Below are 14982 nucleotides of genomic sequence, written 5' to 3' on the forward strand. Positions count from 1 at the left end.
CAGTTCAATAGACACTTAGCAATAGTTGCAGTTCAATTAGATCTAAAAACATAAAATGGGGATCACCTTCCTTATCATTTTCTCATTTCAAATAAACTATTAAGGCTGTCTTAATGCTCAGGCTTGCTGATTCATCAATGAGAACAGAAATTTTGCCATATTTCTGCTTGATACGCTGGCAAATTTTCTTTTACATATTAATGGTTATGTGATTAATTATCTCTGTCGCACTAGTGCAGGAATGCAGTCCAATTCCAATGTGAATACCTTTTTTGTTGTTTTGAATTCCAGTGAGTCAAAGTGATTAGAGTTTGTCATTCTGAGCTAAATAATATGCAGAACAAAAAATTGAACTCCCTGCTCACGCTACTTTGGAGTGACCCAAATCTCAACCCACCAGGTGTTTTTTTTTCTCTGAAGAACCACTGCTCTCTCCTTTGACTGCCCTCAACATCTCCTGTTCCTCCCCTGCACCCAGCAGGTATGCAGCCCTGGACCTGGCCATTGTACCCCTCACCCTCTGCATGCCCCCTTGGTTTTGGACAGAACCGGTGGTCCCTGCTGTTTGGATGCCGCACACTGATGCTCGGACACCACGTGTGCAGGGCGGAGCAAGGAGCTCAGCGCATCCCGCCCACTACCCTCACACCCGAGGACGATGCTCGGCCCTCCTTCCCAGGGCTGACCTGCTGAGGGCAGGAGGTCGCATGGCATGCTTCATCATTGGAGGTCTGGGTGAGGATCCCTCTCCGTGCCCGCACACAGCAGTGAAGCTCAGCCCTGTGGCAATGCACTGGCAGTGGCAGAGCTGGCCCCACCCCGGCTTCCCTTTCCCCTCACTGCCTGTGTCTGCCTTCCCTGCCCAGGCTACTGCCCCTTCTCCTTCTCCACCCGGGGCTCTCGGCAGGTTGGGCTGCTCCCCGTTCTGATGGAGACCCCCTCGTACTGTACCCTGACTCTCTAAGTGTTTACCCTAAAGTGGACAAAGAGGATTTCCCTTGAGTGAGATGTGGACTGGGGGTTGTGGCTCAACCCATTACAATAAGAAACTCCGTTGCCTTATCCCACTTCCCCCCCCCCCCACCCCAGGTTCTAGCGCCCTGCTGGTCTCAATTCTTGGCAAACACATCCAAGTAAACATTTCTCCTTTAATCCAGCAACTAAATGTTTTCAGTGTCTCCCTCTCTGCGGAAAGAAAGAAATCCTAGTGATTACAGAGGTACCAGAGCAGTGCTTTAGCAGCATCACACCTTTGAGTGTGTACAGCGGAGATGGTGTAAAAGCAGAGGCCGTTGTTAGACTTTTGCATGTGACCTTGCTGTGCAGGCCAGCAGCTGCACTTTGTACATTTACCTTTCAGTGACTTTTCACAAGAGATGTCCTATTTCAGTCCCACTACCATCTGCATCCTTGCCCCTTCTGCTCTTTCCCCTTCCCCTTCGAAGGTGCCACCAAAGCAGCGGGTTCCAGATCAAAGCAACCTGACGTTTGTAAGCTTGTCCTGAGGAGAGGGAGTGGAGGATGTTCCCAAGGACACTGCAAGGGAAGCAGTGACGAGAGACTAGGTAACATGGGTCGATTTCTTTGGAACAGTGGAGGCTGAGGGAGAGCCTGGTTGGGGTATGGAATAGTCTCAGATGTGCCCAAAGGGAAAATAGTAATAAACGTTATTCATTACAGGCTCTGTTCTCCTGTCCACTGCAGATATTTAGGTAAGGTGCTGCTTTCAGAAGGCAGTCAACATCATGAAGGATCACCATCGTCACAACCTATTTTCACTGCTGTCAGAAGGTACAGTCCAGGTTCAAGAAATGTTTCTTTCCAACAGCTATCAGAGTCTTGAACCTCCCCTTTTTTCTCTCATCATAGATTTCTCCAACACCACAAAAAGTACTGTCTATACTATTACAACGTCACTTTTATTCTTGCACTATGAATATTTATCATGCCTCAATGTTTTGTGTTATCGATTTTCAATTTAATGTATACTGTTGCAATTTTTTTAAAAACCTATTCAGCTGCAGCAAGTAAGGATTTCGAGATACGTGTACATTGTACAATGTGTATGACAAGCTTATCATTATTGTCATAGCAGTGAGATTAAAACAAGAAGATAGGGTGGAGGGAGGAGATTTAGAAGGGATCCGTGGAAGATCTTTATTTCTACAGTGTAGTGACTATATTAATTTATAATTGCTGTTGTTGTCTATGACTCATTCAAACAAATCCGTACTAAAGTTGAGTTGAGTTTTCCAGAGTTTATTAAACATTGTTAATGTATTTATCAGTTGCTAAACATTGTTGCAACCATTAAAACTTTGTTAGAAGGTGCTAAAACTTTGTTCAACAGTCAATAAAATTGTTGGAATAAAACTAATTCCTTCCATTTCATAGAACAAAGGAAACTAAACAAACATGACTTTGCAATAGTATCTGGATGAAGCCGTAAGGCCTTGCCTCAAAGACGTTCCTAAGGAGACATTCAAATTTTATGTTACTAACATCTTGAAAGCTGCATACAGAATTTGCTCGTAGAAAATGCATTTTACTCTTTACAGACAGGGTGGTTAGAGTGCAGAATACACTGCCTAAGGGGGTGGTGGAGGCAGATGCTCTTGCAACATTTGAAAATGATGTCACGCACATTGGGCAAATATATTCATCAAAATTCTTTCTTGCTGCATTTCGAACAGGTACAACAAGAAACAACTGCAATTGCATACTTAATTGAATAAATAAGAGAAAATAAATACAAAAACAAATAGGTTATACATATACACAGTTATCCAGTGCAAAAAAATACTTTGCAATAGTATCTGAATGGCCAAGGCAGAGGAGACTATGATCCATGCAGGTGAATTTGTCGAGTATAGATGGGTGTTGATGGGCCAAAGGGCTAGTTTTATGCAGTGACTCAAATTCATCAGTTTTGTGCGTGTTTGATCATCTGCTTCTTTCCAGTTATTCATCATTTAATTGATTAAATGTAGTAAAGAACAAGTGGAAATTACTGCCCAAGGGGCTGTGATTTAGCAGTGAGGACTGGGTTAAGTTTAAGTTTATTATCATCTGACTGTACATTTACAACCAGGCAAAGCAGCATTTCTCCGGACCATGGTACACACACAGCACATAGAGATATAATTTAAAATACATGTATAAAAATATTTTGGAATGATTTACTCGGTTACACGATACCGTTCATCAATCTCATAGCCTGCAAGTAGAAGTTATTTCCCAGCCTGGCAGTCCTGATTTTGATGCTCTTGTACCTCCTTCCTGATGGTGGTGGGTCAACAGCTGGATGACCAGCAAGAAAATAGAGACTTGAGTCACACAGCTCCCCGTTTGCCCTTGAAATGTCTCGATCCTTTGGGTGACTTGGGTCAGGTAACTAAATGCAAGAACGAAATTATGAAAATGATTGGGGGCTTGAGACCAATCAAGCAGAAATGGTGGACAACCTGTTTTATGTCCAGGCTGCTCCTTGATGGGTATTGTGAAGCAGGCACACCAACACTTCCACTTTCTGAAAAGTGATACTCAATCAAGCTTCTACTGGTGCACTGTGGAAAGCCTACTGACCGGTTGCTTCACAGCCTATTATGGAAACTCGAGTGCCTAGAAATGCAGATGGCTGTAGAATGTGGCCAACCTAACCAAGTCCATCTCTGGGCACCGACACCTGTGTGAGCATAAGCTATTCCAGGATCAGTAAAAAAATATCTCTGCACTGTTGAAATATTTTTTCCTCGACTTAAGTGCGACTGTGAATGTTTATTTATCCTTTTATATTCATTGTCTTGTTTTTTTTCCTGTCGGAGTAATTTGGTAATTTAATTTATACTATTGCATTTGATATTTCTTACAGACTTGTGTGGCTGCAGCAAATAGCAATTTCAGTGCATCTGTATACTTTATGGTAATAAACTCTCATCTCACCTCATGAGGGTAAATGAGAGATGTTCCACTGGGTCTCTCACCAAGTTCACCTTGAGCAGTCATCTGCACTCAACCACATGTGTTTATTCAGGAACCAGCATCTCCAAAAGTACATTACTCTGACTGCACACTGCCAGACACAGGAGCAAACCAACCAAGAGATCTTCCAAGTGACTCCCTCCCCCACCCCACCCTGCCTCACCATTGATTGTATCTGATTACACCACCCACTCTGGGAGCAAGTTCCAGACATCCAGTTGCTGGAAGGATTCTGAGGGCCAGGCAGCATCCGTGTGTAGAAATGGTCCGACAGCATTTTGGGTCTCAATAAAGGGTACCGACCTGAAACATGAGCTGACCGACTCTGCCCACAGATGCTGCCTAACCTGTTGAGTTCCTCCAGCAATTATTTGCCTGCTCAAGGTTCCAGCATCTGCTGCTTTTGTGTTTCTCTTTTGCGTTCCAGTTATCAACCACTTTCTCCTTGGATCCTATTTAAAACTCCTCCCAAACCAGCTTGCTGGTGATGTAACCGCCAGGCTTGCTTTCAGGATGGATTTTAGATTACCAAAGGAATCCATGGATATGGGGTTAATGCGGGAAAATGGTGAGCTTGTGAAAGATCAGCCATGATCTCATAAAACAATGGGCCAGGCATGAGAGGTCAAATGGCCAATTCCTGCATCTGTTTCCTATGGGGTGGATGCAGTTGGAGCTGAGATCACTGCAGTTTCTTTGATGTTGAGGCTGATGGGAAAGGCCTGATCATTCTGGTCCCGATCCTACGCGTGGGAACAGTTTGATGTCAGCTGATGTTGTGGTCCAAACCTCGCAGAGTTGTTTGTTTCAGGAGGTGGATTCTGAGATGGTTTAAGTCTGTTTGTGAAAGGAGTTCGTGCAGGAGAACGGAGCTCACGTGCTGGTCAGCCCTGATCTGAAAGACCAACAAAGCACAAGGGACTCTCTTTATTCTCGAAAAAATTAGAGTGGGAGCAGCTTCGTTGCAGCTGCACCTAGAACCCGGGGGGGGGGGGGGGGGGGGGGGAGGGGGGGTGGACAAACTGGAGGGTTTCTGTGCAGATTTAAGGGAACAACTTCTTTCTTTGGTTTTGTAAAAGGCAGCTGATCAGAATGAAAGTGTGTGCTTTGCCTGTTGTTTGGATAGGATGTGCTTATGGAGCTGTTAGAGCAGTGCGCAGATGGACTCTGGAAGGCAGAGCGTTACGAACTTATTTCCAACATTTACAAACTGATCATTCCAGTTTACGAGAAACGGCAAGAGTTTGAGGTGAGTGATTGTGTCTCCCCACCGGTCCCCTCCCCTCCCCGGCCCCCAACAGGAGGCAGGGCTGGAGAACAATCAATTGAGCTAAAGAAAAAAAGTCTGTAGATACACACAAAGGTACACACAAAGGTGCTGGAGAAACTAAGCAGGTGAAAGATATTAGGTGGATACAGGTGGGAGGGTTGGACAGAAAGAAGCTGGGATGTGATTGTGGGAGAGGACTGAGGGGTGAGAAGGGTAGCTTTCTGTAGGAGATGGAAGGAAAGATGGTGGGGAGCTGGAGGCAAGGGGAGAGAGGGATCGGGAAACACCAATGGATAGGGTTAATGAAAATTGGAGGTTGATAATGATGGAATATAAAGGTGTTTCTTCAATTTACGGGGGGGGGGGGGGGCTTGATTTGACAGTACACGAGACCATGGACAGACATGTTAGTATGGCAACAGGAGAGTGGAAATGAAACAATTAGGGGTCACTGGGAGGTCCTTGATGTTGCAGCGGACAAAGTGAAAGTGCTCAAAGAAACGATCTCCCTGTCTGTGTCCCATCTCTGATGTGGAGGTGACTACATCAGGAGCACCAGATGCAGTTAATGACCCACTACAGATCCACGGGTGAAGTGTTGTTGAAGTACATCAAAGGGCTGGAGAAACTCAGCAAGTCACACAGCCTCCATGAGAAATAAAAGGTCCAGCTCCCTGCCCCCCCCTTCCCTTCCTTTTTCCATCAGAGCTTCTTAGCCCTTCATCTCTTCTCAGCTGCTTTCTTTTCTACCCTACCATCTGTATCCACCTGTTACCTCTGACATGTTAGCCTGTACTCCTCCCCCTCCCCCCTACTTTTTTTTCAGGTGTCTGCCTGATTTTTCAGCATTTCTGCCAAAGGGCTCAGGCCTGAACCGTTGTGTGTCTTCTACTCCCTGTGGATGCTGTGTGATCTGCTGAGTTTCTCCAGCACTACTGTGTATCGTGCTGGACCTCTGCAGATTTTCTTGATTACCTCCTTTCAGCCAAGCTAATTCTCTGGCGGAAATGTAGGAAGGGGCTTGGTCGAGATTCAGGGGGTGAGTAACACTTGAAGTGACTTTTTCCCAGGTGATGTAACCTGGAAGTAGTAGGTATTGTCCTAGGTTAGGGGGCTGCCTATTTAGGGTGGAGGTGAGTAGGAACACTTTTCTCAGAGGGTCCGGAATCCTAGCTGTTTCCTACCACACTAGCCCACCATTAAGTGCATTCCAAGGACAAATTTGATCTTGGGCCACTGGGGAATCCCAAAACCCGAGGATCTGGACAGGTAGATGGAACTGAGGCCAGGATTATGTCAGCTTTGAGCTAACTGAATGGTGAAGCACGTTTAAGGGCCAAGTGGCCTCCTGCCCTCCTGTTTCACATGAGGTGGGTCTTTAAAATTTCCCTGAAATCTGACCTCGAAGCATTTTTGCAACCAGGAACCTCGGGGTTTGGGGTTGTAAATGTTTGGGGAACTTCACTAAACTCAGTGGAAAAAAAAATAATCAGGAGAAAACTGGATCCCCAGAGATTGGGAAGGAGGTGGAACTCCATCCCACTGGATGGAGTGCAGGGAGTCCAGGTGAAGAACAGAGGTGGGTTCAAGGGTGAAGCATGGGGGAGAGAGGGAGAATAGTACGGGAGGTGGGAGAGATGGTATGACGTGGGCTGATGGTAGGACAGGAAGTCCAAAAAGGAGCAGGGGAGTTCCATCTGTGCTGTAAAATCCTGTTCTAACTCTTCAAATAGAAGTTTTTAATTCTATTGAAAGTTTGCTGAGTGAATATGTAGGGACTTACTGTAACTTTCACCCTTGCAGAAACTTGCTCACCTCTATGATATCCTACATCAAGCTTACAAGAAAATCGCTGAGGTCACACACACAGGGAAGCGACTTCTTGGCACCTACTTCCGAGTGGCCTTTTTTGGACAGGTGGGTCCCCATTGATGACTGCAGTAGTTGATGTTGGCAACGTTCAGCTCTGTCTTTGCATCAAGAAAAAGCATGAGCGCAGCCCGATTGTCCATTGTTTTGCTTTAAAATAAAACATAAATGTGGTGATGAGGTAAAATCAGTGGAACCATTTCCAATGAAACTATCTCAAGGTTACTGGAACGGGATGGAATGGAGTGGGGGTGGGGTGAGGGAGAGATGAGACTTTTACGTGGCGAGATGCTGAGCCTAAAAGTCAGGTGGGAACAGGTCCTGCACGAACATTCAGAGAGAACAGTGAGATGCTCATAAAGGGAAGAAAGTATTGCACTGATGGTGCTGGGCTGATTTCCAAGATCAAGAGCTAGCACAGGCGCGATGGCCTGAATGGCAAGCAAAAATAATTTTGTTTTGGGGGGTGGGGGAGAAAAACTGCAGTGGTTGAGGATTCTTCTGGGTTCACACTCTAAGATCCTTGAATACTCACATTTGGGGATATGAGCAACATTTCACTGGTAGAAGACACTTGTTCTCACTGTTAAAATTAACATCCAGTGGAAGTTAACAGGCTGAGAGAGTTGAAGAAACATCCTCACTCTTGAGTTTTTTTTAAATGCTGGGTTTTTTTCTCTTTATATGGAAATAACGAAGGTGAAACTTTGTGCTGATTGATTTTTCTGTTGGTAGTCTGTGTAGTGACTTTTCACTAATGTCTTCCTTTCCACCCTCTTTTCCTCTTGAAGGCAGCGGTAAGTTCTACAGCGACTGCCCATGGAAGTCGTGAGCTCTCAATGTGTGACCTTGTCAGCTTGCTTCTAAAAATTGTTTGGTGTGCAATCATAACCTTAAACGTAACTGTTGGGTTCACTACCTTGCTTTGTTCATAGCCTTGCATGTCGAGGTGTAGAACACCAGTCTCTGTGATCCACAATCCATCATAAAACATCACCCTTAACAATAGTTGTGCTTCTGTTTAAAATTTATCGTCAAAATCTGCTGTCAGTTTTTTAATTAGTTGTTGAATTTGGTGTTTTTTTTAGTTTAAGTAATTGTAAATGCTTGGAGCAAATGTAATTCTTGCTTTTGTTCTTGTCTTTTATAACCTTTATAGCAATACCAGTTTACAGACAGTGAGAGACATGTGGAGGTAATTCAGTGATGGGATTGTAAGTGGTGCAGTGAAACCTCACTGCATTAAAGGTGCTGTGATTTGCCGTGGATAGTTTTTTTTTACTTTATGCACTATACAACCGTGTGGGAGAAGCCCAGCAGGTCACACAGCATCCACTGGAAGATGAAGAGTGACCACCGTTTTGGGCCTGGGCTCTTCATCAGGTCCATGAACAAAGCAGGCAGGTGCCTGAATGAAAAAGTGGGGGGGAGAGAGGAGAGGGGGACAGGATGGGGGAAGGAGTGGAGCACAGGCTAACAGGTGAGAGCTAACCGGTGTCTGCCTGTTTTCTTCTTATACCTGACGGAGGGCCCAGCCTTAAAACCGTTGGTTAACCTTTACTTCTTGTGGATGCTGCGTGACCTGCTGAGTTTCTCCAGCACATTTGTGTATTGCACTCGTGCCCAGCACACGTAGACTTCCTTGTTTAACTAAGTTTTTTCTTCATGTCAGCTTATTGTCTGTACTTGGAGGCTTCTTTCGCATCACCCATTCCTGTTCAAAAGCTGGAATGATGCCTGTTTTGTGCCCAGTTGTAGTTTGAAGGGATTTGTTTGCATTAAGATTGGGTTTATTTCCATGGCCCATGTACCTATTTTGCACATCTAAGCCCATCTGCAGGGTTCTGGGCAATTTTGTACATCAGGCCCAAAATCTAGACAATGAATCCCAGGGAAATATTTGCTGAGCAACACAACATGGACTGCTTTTGAGGGCTGATATTGCCGAGGTATCGTGGAATAGCTCATCACAAAGCTTGTTTTTTCTTTGGAGAAAAATAGGTTTTCCAAATGCCAATCCTCCTACAAAAGTGTTGCAAAATTCTCAGAAATTGCTGAAAGAAATGAGCGAATTTACTGTATTTCAAGAACAAAAATGATTACCCTTTCATAATTCATGTTATTTTTTTTAAATCTAACTTTTTTTTGCAAAGTGTCTTTGATTAATTTGGTTGTAAAGTGTTGTGCGAGATCTGTGAAATAATTTCCGTTCCGTTTGCGAATTGAATGCCATGACCTTGAACTAACCTGAAAAGCAGTTCCTGCCGCTTCTGTGTTAAAACGGCTAGAAAACTCACATCCGTTTGTCTCAAGGATTACAAAAGTAGCCAGATTCTCCTCCCCGAGTTAACTCTGCCTGAGGAAACATACAGTAAAACAAATTACCCTGGCACTAACTGATGGGAATCCTTGAATCTTAAAGCTGGAAATTAGTATCAGTGGGATCATCAGCCTTGAGAAAAGTGACGTGAAATCAGTCAGCATTTATGGTGGTCTCGAGGAGACTTTGGAGAATCTTTTGTATTTTTGTCATTGTTTTGACTTTGGTTCATTGTTTCACTCGGACTAACTTGACCTCATTCCTGACAGGGCTTCTTTGAAGATGAAGATGGAAAGGAGTACATTTATAAAGAGCCCAAGCTGACACAGCTTTCAGAGATCTCCCAACGCCTTCTGAAGCTCTATTCAGATAAGTTTGGCTCGGAGAATGTAAGGATAATCTATGATGATAGCAAGGTGAGAGGAGTAATGTTGTGAAACCTCAAACTTCTTGGCAACCCTACCCTTCTGGAATATTCCATCACTTACCTACGTTCCCTGATGCATTTCCTCTACTGAAAATAATTGTAAGAAATTCCAAAATTTCAATCCTTTGGAATGATGTTCAAAGGTTCAAACACTCCACCCAATATGAGCTATTGTTTTGGAACATACTTAGTTAACTCCTACATCCCGACTGAAAGAAATTACTGCAATATTACCTCCCTGTGCTTAATGTTCCTGCACTCCCTTCCAACTCATTCCAGTTCCTGACACCCCCCCCCCCATTCCAACTCACTCCAGTTTCTGCTCCCCCCCCCCACAACTCACTTCAGTTCATGACCACCCTGCCTTCCAATTCACTCCAATTCCTCTCCCACCCTCCCTTCAACCCTTCCAACTCACTCTGGTTCCTGCTCTCCTTTCCAACTCACTTTGGTTCCTGCTCTCCCATTCCAACTCCTCTTAGTTACTGCACTCCCTTCCAACTCACTCCAGTTTCCCCACTCCCTTCCAACTCACTCTATTTCTTGTACTCCCTTCCAACTCATTCTGGTTCCCATACTCCATTCCAACTCACTCCTTCTCTTGCACTCCCTTCCAACTCGCTGGAACTTCTTTTCCACACCTCCCGTACATTGTTCACTGTAAAATTTATGATAATGCTCATGACATCGGACCAAAGATGAATTCTGTGCATTGAGGTATTAAATATAAATTACATTCCGTGATGCAGAACGCCAGCTGAGTCACCAGTTTGATTCAACAAGAGCTGCTGGTTATCCCATTATTCCTTCCTCCACACTCAAGGGAGTCTCCAGTCCTGCACCCAGACATACCTCCTGTCCCCAATCTGTCCAAACACTCCTGGAATTCTTTGCTCTCTCCCTTTCATTTTCTTTCCAATCTTTGAAACGTCCATAGACAGTGAGCTGAGCTGGTACCCCAAATCCCCAAGTTCAGGACATTGATATAAATCAAAAGAGGTTCTGGTACCCTTTTACTGAGTATTAAAAGAAGGTGCCAGCATTAAACCTCGACCATTCCATGTCTGTGCGACATGTTGATTTCCTTCAGTGTCTTTTGCTCTCAATCCCAGCATCAGCAGTCTCCTGTGTGTCTATGGTACCCAATGCTGACACCCCCCCCCCCCCCCCCCCCGTGGAGCCTCAGCTCCCATAGGGAGTTGGTTTCTGAGCCTTCATATCAGATGAATGCCCAATAATTTCCCAGATGCCATAAATTAATTCTCGAGGTACAGAGGGAAAACTGCAAGGAATTTGCATTGATCGATTTGTACTTCAGGTCACGGGTCACTGATTACACTGGGATAAAGACTGACTGTGGGAAGAGAGACAAGATCAATGCTTCAGACAGAAGACTGGCCTGAGCTCCTTGGTATTTCCTACATACTCTGTCTTTATTTCAGATTTCTGGCATCTGCAGATTTGTTGATGTTCCATTTCAGATCATGCCTTTGCTAACCCATCAGAATGCTTTTCTCTTTGGAGCCATGAAGGATGAGAGCTGCTTTAAGAAAGAATATAACATTGCAGCTAGCTGCTACAAGCTATGGATCTACGGAGCCGACAGTGCAGGAGAGATTATAGCTGTATGCAGGTTAGCTCAGAAAGAACACGCTTCTCCCAGAAAGAACGACACGAACCCCAGTTGAGTGTAGTTAACACTGAGCTTTATTGGGCTCACAGCCCTGCTTTTATTCTCAAGCTGAGGGGCGTGGGCAAAGCCCCCTCAGTCCTGATTGGTGTGTTTGTGATCCGCTTTCCCTGATAGGCCAGTTAAGCTCTTTTGGTTGTGGCCAATTGGAGGGCAGTGCTGCGGGCCTCGTGCAGCCTGCTGGATTGTCGTATCCGTCCTTCATTTTGTGAGGCCTAGTGGGGGCGAGCTGCGAAGGGCCACCACAACATCATGATAGGCTCAGTCAGATAAGCCAGCACCTTTCTCCCAGGTGATTAATAGCAAATATCAGAGGACACCTGTTTAAGGTCAGTGGAGGGAAGTTAAGGAGAGATGTCAGAGATGAGGTTTTTTTTTGCATAGAGAGTGGTAGATGCCTGGAGTACATTGCTGGGGATGGTGATGGAGTTTGGTACAGTAGGGACATTGAAAAGACTCTTAGATAGGGACATGGATGTAAGACAAAGAGGGGGGGAAGGGTTAGATTGTTGTGGAGTGGGTTTGCATAGGTTGGCACAACATGATAGACTAAAGGGCCTGTACTGTGATGTTCCTTGTTTTATTTATCTTAGAGTCATAACATGGGTGAAGTTTGTTCCTCTGTCAGAATGTTAACACTTATCCTTGAAATTAAGCTGCTGCCTGTACTTACCCCAGTGCTCTCTGGTCAACTTGTGTCCTTTCTTCCAAGGTTAATCCAAAGGACCTGGACTCAAAATATGCCTATATTCAAGTCACATATGTGACACCGTTTCTTGACGAGAAGGAAATGCAGGATAGGAAGACTGACTTTGAGAGAAGCCACAACATTCAGCGTTTTGTATTTGAGATGCCTTTTACGGTCTCAGGAAAGAAGCAAGGAGGAGTGGATCAACAGTGTAAGCGAAGAACCATCCTCACCAGTGAGTATCGTGCCTCATCAACTGACCCTCCTGGTGAATATCAGCCCAGTTTCTCACTCTTCCCCTGTATCTCCTTGGGCTTTGAGGTTTCCTCCAGTCTTCCAAACCTCATATTCTCTCCAAATTCAGACCTGACACTCTTTTTGTTTGGCTTTTTCCACTGAGGTTGGCTGAGTCAAGACATAGGTTAAGGGTGAAAGGTGAAAATTTAAGGGGAACATTCAGAGGAACTTCTTCATGCAGAGACTGGTGAGTCTGTGGAACGGCTGCCAGTGGACATGGTGGAGGCAGGGCCAGTTTCGATATTTAAGAGAAGATTGGATAGGTACGTGGATCGGAGGGGTATGGAGGGCTATGGTCTGGGTGCAGGTTGATGGGACAAGGTGGAAAATATTTTGGCACAGACAGGCTGTATCTATGTTTCCATGTATTGAAGGAGGAAAAAGAACATGAACAGGAGTGGTCTGCTCATTCCTGCTCATCTTCTGACCTATCTACCTCAGTACATTTGCCCAGATCACTTGATGCCCTTTTTGCTGAGAACTTTACCCATCTCTTTAACTATATTTTGCAGATTGGTCTTTACAGCCTTCTGGGGAGTGGGAAAGAAACTTCACTGAGCAGCTGAATTTCCTCTCCATCTCCATCCAACCAGAGTCCCTGACCCATGGTTCAGGACGATCCAGCCAATGGGAACATCTGCCCTGCACCCATTCTCTGTCTAAATCTGGGTTTCAGTTAGATCCCCCTCTTTTTCAGTGAACTTTGTGACTCAAACTCCCATGATTAAGCAGAGCAGCCTTTCCTGCATATTGCTTTGTTCATGCTTATCTTGTTGGAACAGAAAACCAAGGGTGAAGACTTTAAAACAGAGGTGCTATTTAGTTGGGTTTGACAAATGCAGGGGTGATGGTGATGAATGAACAGGCATGGGTTAAGATACAGGGTACCTGGTGCAAACATGTTGAGAGAATCTCTGATGGTTTTCTTTGGAACAAAGAACACACTATGGCACAGGAACAGGCCCTTCAGCCCATCTAATCTGTGCTAAACTATTATTCTGTCATCCCATTGACCTGCGGCCAGACTACAGCCCTCCATACCCCTCCAATCTATGTACCTGTCCAAATTCTTAACTATAAAATTTGAACCCACATTCACCGCTTCAGTTGGTAGCTCGTTCCACACTTTCACCTCTCTGTGAGATGAAGTTCATCCCTAATGTTTCCTTTAAACATTTTACCTTTCACCCTTAACCTCCAGTTCTTGTCTCACTCAACCTCAATGGGAACAGCCTGTTTAATCATGATCTGATTCAGGAACATCTTTTGGAATTGGCTGTGTTTTAAAAAAAAAATGCCTAAACCAGATGGCGTGAAAAGAAAGCGCAGTGCACCTTTAGAAATAGTTACAATCTCAGTGCTTTTCAGGATTGGAATGCCCAGATAACTATTCTTATTGGAAGAGATTGATATCCACGCTAACAGGCTCCCCACCCCACATGTCTGTGCCGAACATGTTGTCCAAATCAAACTCAACTCTGCCGCTACATATCCCTCCATTTCCTTCATATTCCTGTGTCTACCTAGAAAACCTTTTCAACTCTTCTATTGTATCTGCTTTAATGACACCCCGTTCCAGGCATGATCTGTGTAAAGATGCTGAGAGGTGTCTTGGATGGAAGAAGAATGAAAGTTAGATACTGAGGGAAAACCAGAAATGGGAATTGCAAGTTTTCTTTTTCAATATTTTTTATTGGTTTTTGAGAAAATAATAATATCAGATACATAGATACATATGATATAAAGTTCAGGTAAAAGTAAATTAAAATGACAGATAGTGAACAAGGCATATATGATCCATGTTGTTGATAAAAAAGGAAAAAGCGCAAAAAACCTATGACTAATGTAATTTCTGACCCACGCCTATTATCTGAGCGATTGCGATCAATGCCAGGCGGAAACTACTAATTTCAATTCTAATAGTTCAAAAAATGGAAAAAAAAAGATTTTTGATTAAAAAGCAAAAATAATTGATCTATAAATTTTAAAAATAATTGAAAAAGAACCCCAGAGGGAATGTTTTTTTTTACTCGTTTTAGTAGTCTTTTTCTCCGGAGAGGGAAGATGCCATCAAATCCGATGACCATTGTGTCTGTGTGGGAGGGACAATGTCTTTCCACCACAGCAAGATGAGGCTTCTAGCAGCGGGGAAGCAAAAGCAACAACATGGGATTGAGATGGAGTCAAAATTAAGCCCATTGGTCGACCCATTCCAAAAATAGCAGTAAAAGGACTCGCAGAGAGATTTGTATGAAGAATTAAAGATACTAAATACCTTTTTTACAGAATTTACAGAGTCAGGGGCTTAGCTAAAACATAACACTTATCACATTTAGAGGATATATCGGGGTAAAATTTAGCTTGTAGAACTTTGGTGTAGTGGGCCCTATGGACTACTTTAAATCGTAATAAGGAATGACTAAGCACAGAGAGAGAGGAT

General features: G+C 44.2%; 1 protein-coding gene across 15 annotated transcripts in view; it reads left to right on the plus strand.

The window, feature by feature from the left end:
- Window positions 1–14982, plus strand: part of dock9b (dedicator of cytokinesis 9b) — a 346813-nt gene that overhangs the window by 318137 nt on the left and 13694 nt on the right. For 12 of the 15 annotated variants that reach the window (XM_069890523.1, XM_069890538.1, XM_069890537.1 and 9 more), the window contains 4 exons: window positions 5108–5230; window positions 7055–7168; window positions 9710–9856; window positions 12270–12480. In XM_069890523.1, the coding sequence (XP_069746624.1) occupies window positions 5108–5230; window positions 7055–7168; window positions 9710–9856; window positions 12270–12480 (595 nt within the window). Of the gene's footprint in view, window positions 1–5107; window positions 5231–7054; window positions 7169–9709; window positions 9857–11185; window positions 11279–11309; window positions 11501–12269; window positions 12481–14982 lie in introns of those variants that run through there. The other 3 variants (XR_011341986.1, XM_069890533.1, XM_069890534.1) reach the window with 3 other exon arrangements.

The sequence above is a fragment of the Narcine bancroftii genome, chromosome 7, assembly GCF_036971445.1.
Source record: "Narcine bancroftii isolate sNarBan1 chromosome 7, sNarBan1.hap1, whole genome shotgun sequence".
Lineage (NCBI taxonomy): Eukaryota > Metazoa > Chordata > Chondrichthyes > Torpediniformes > Narcinidae > Narcine > Narcine bancroftii.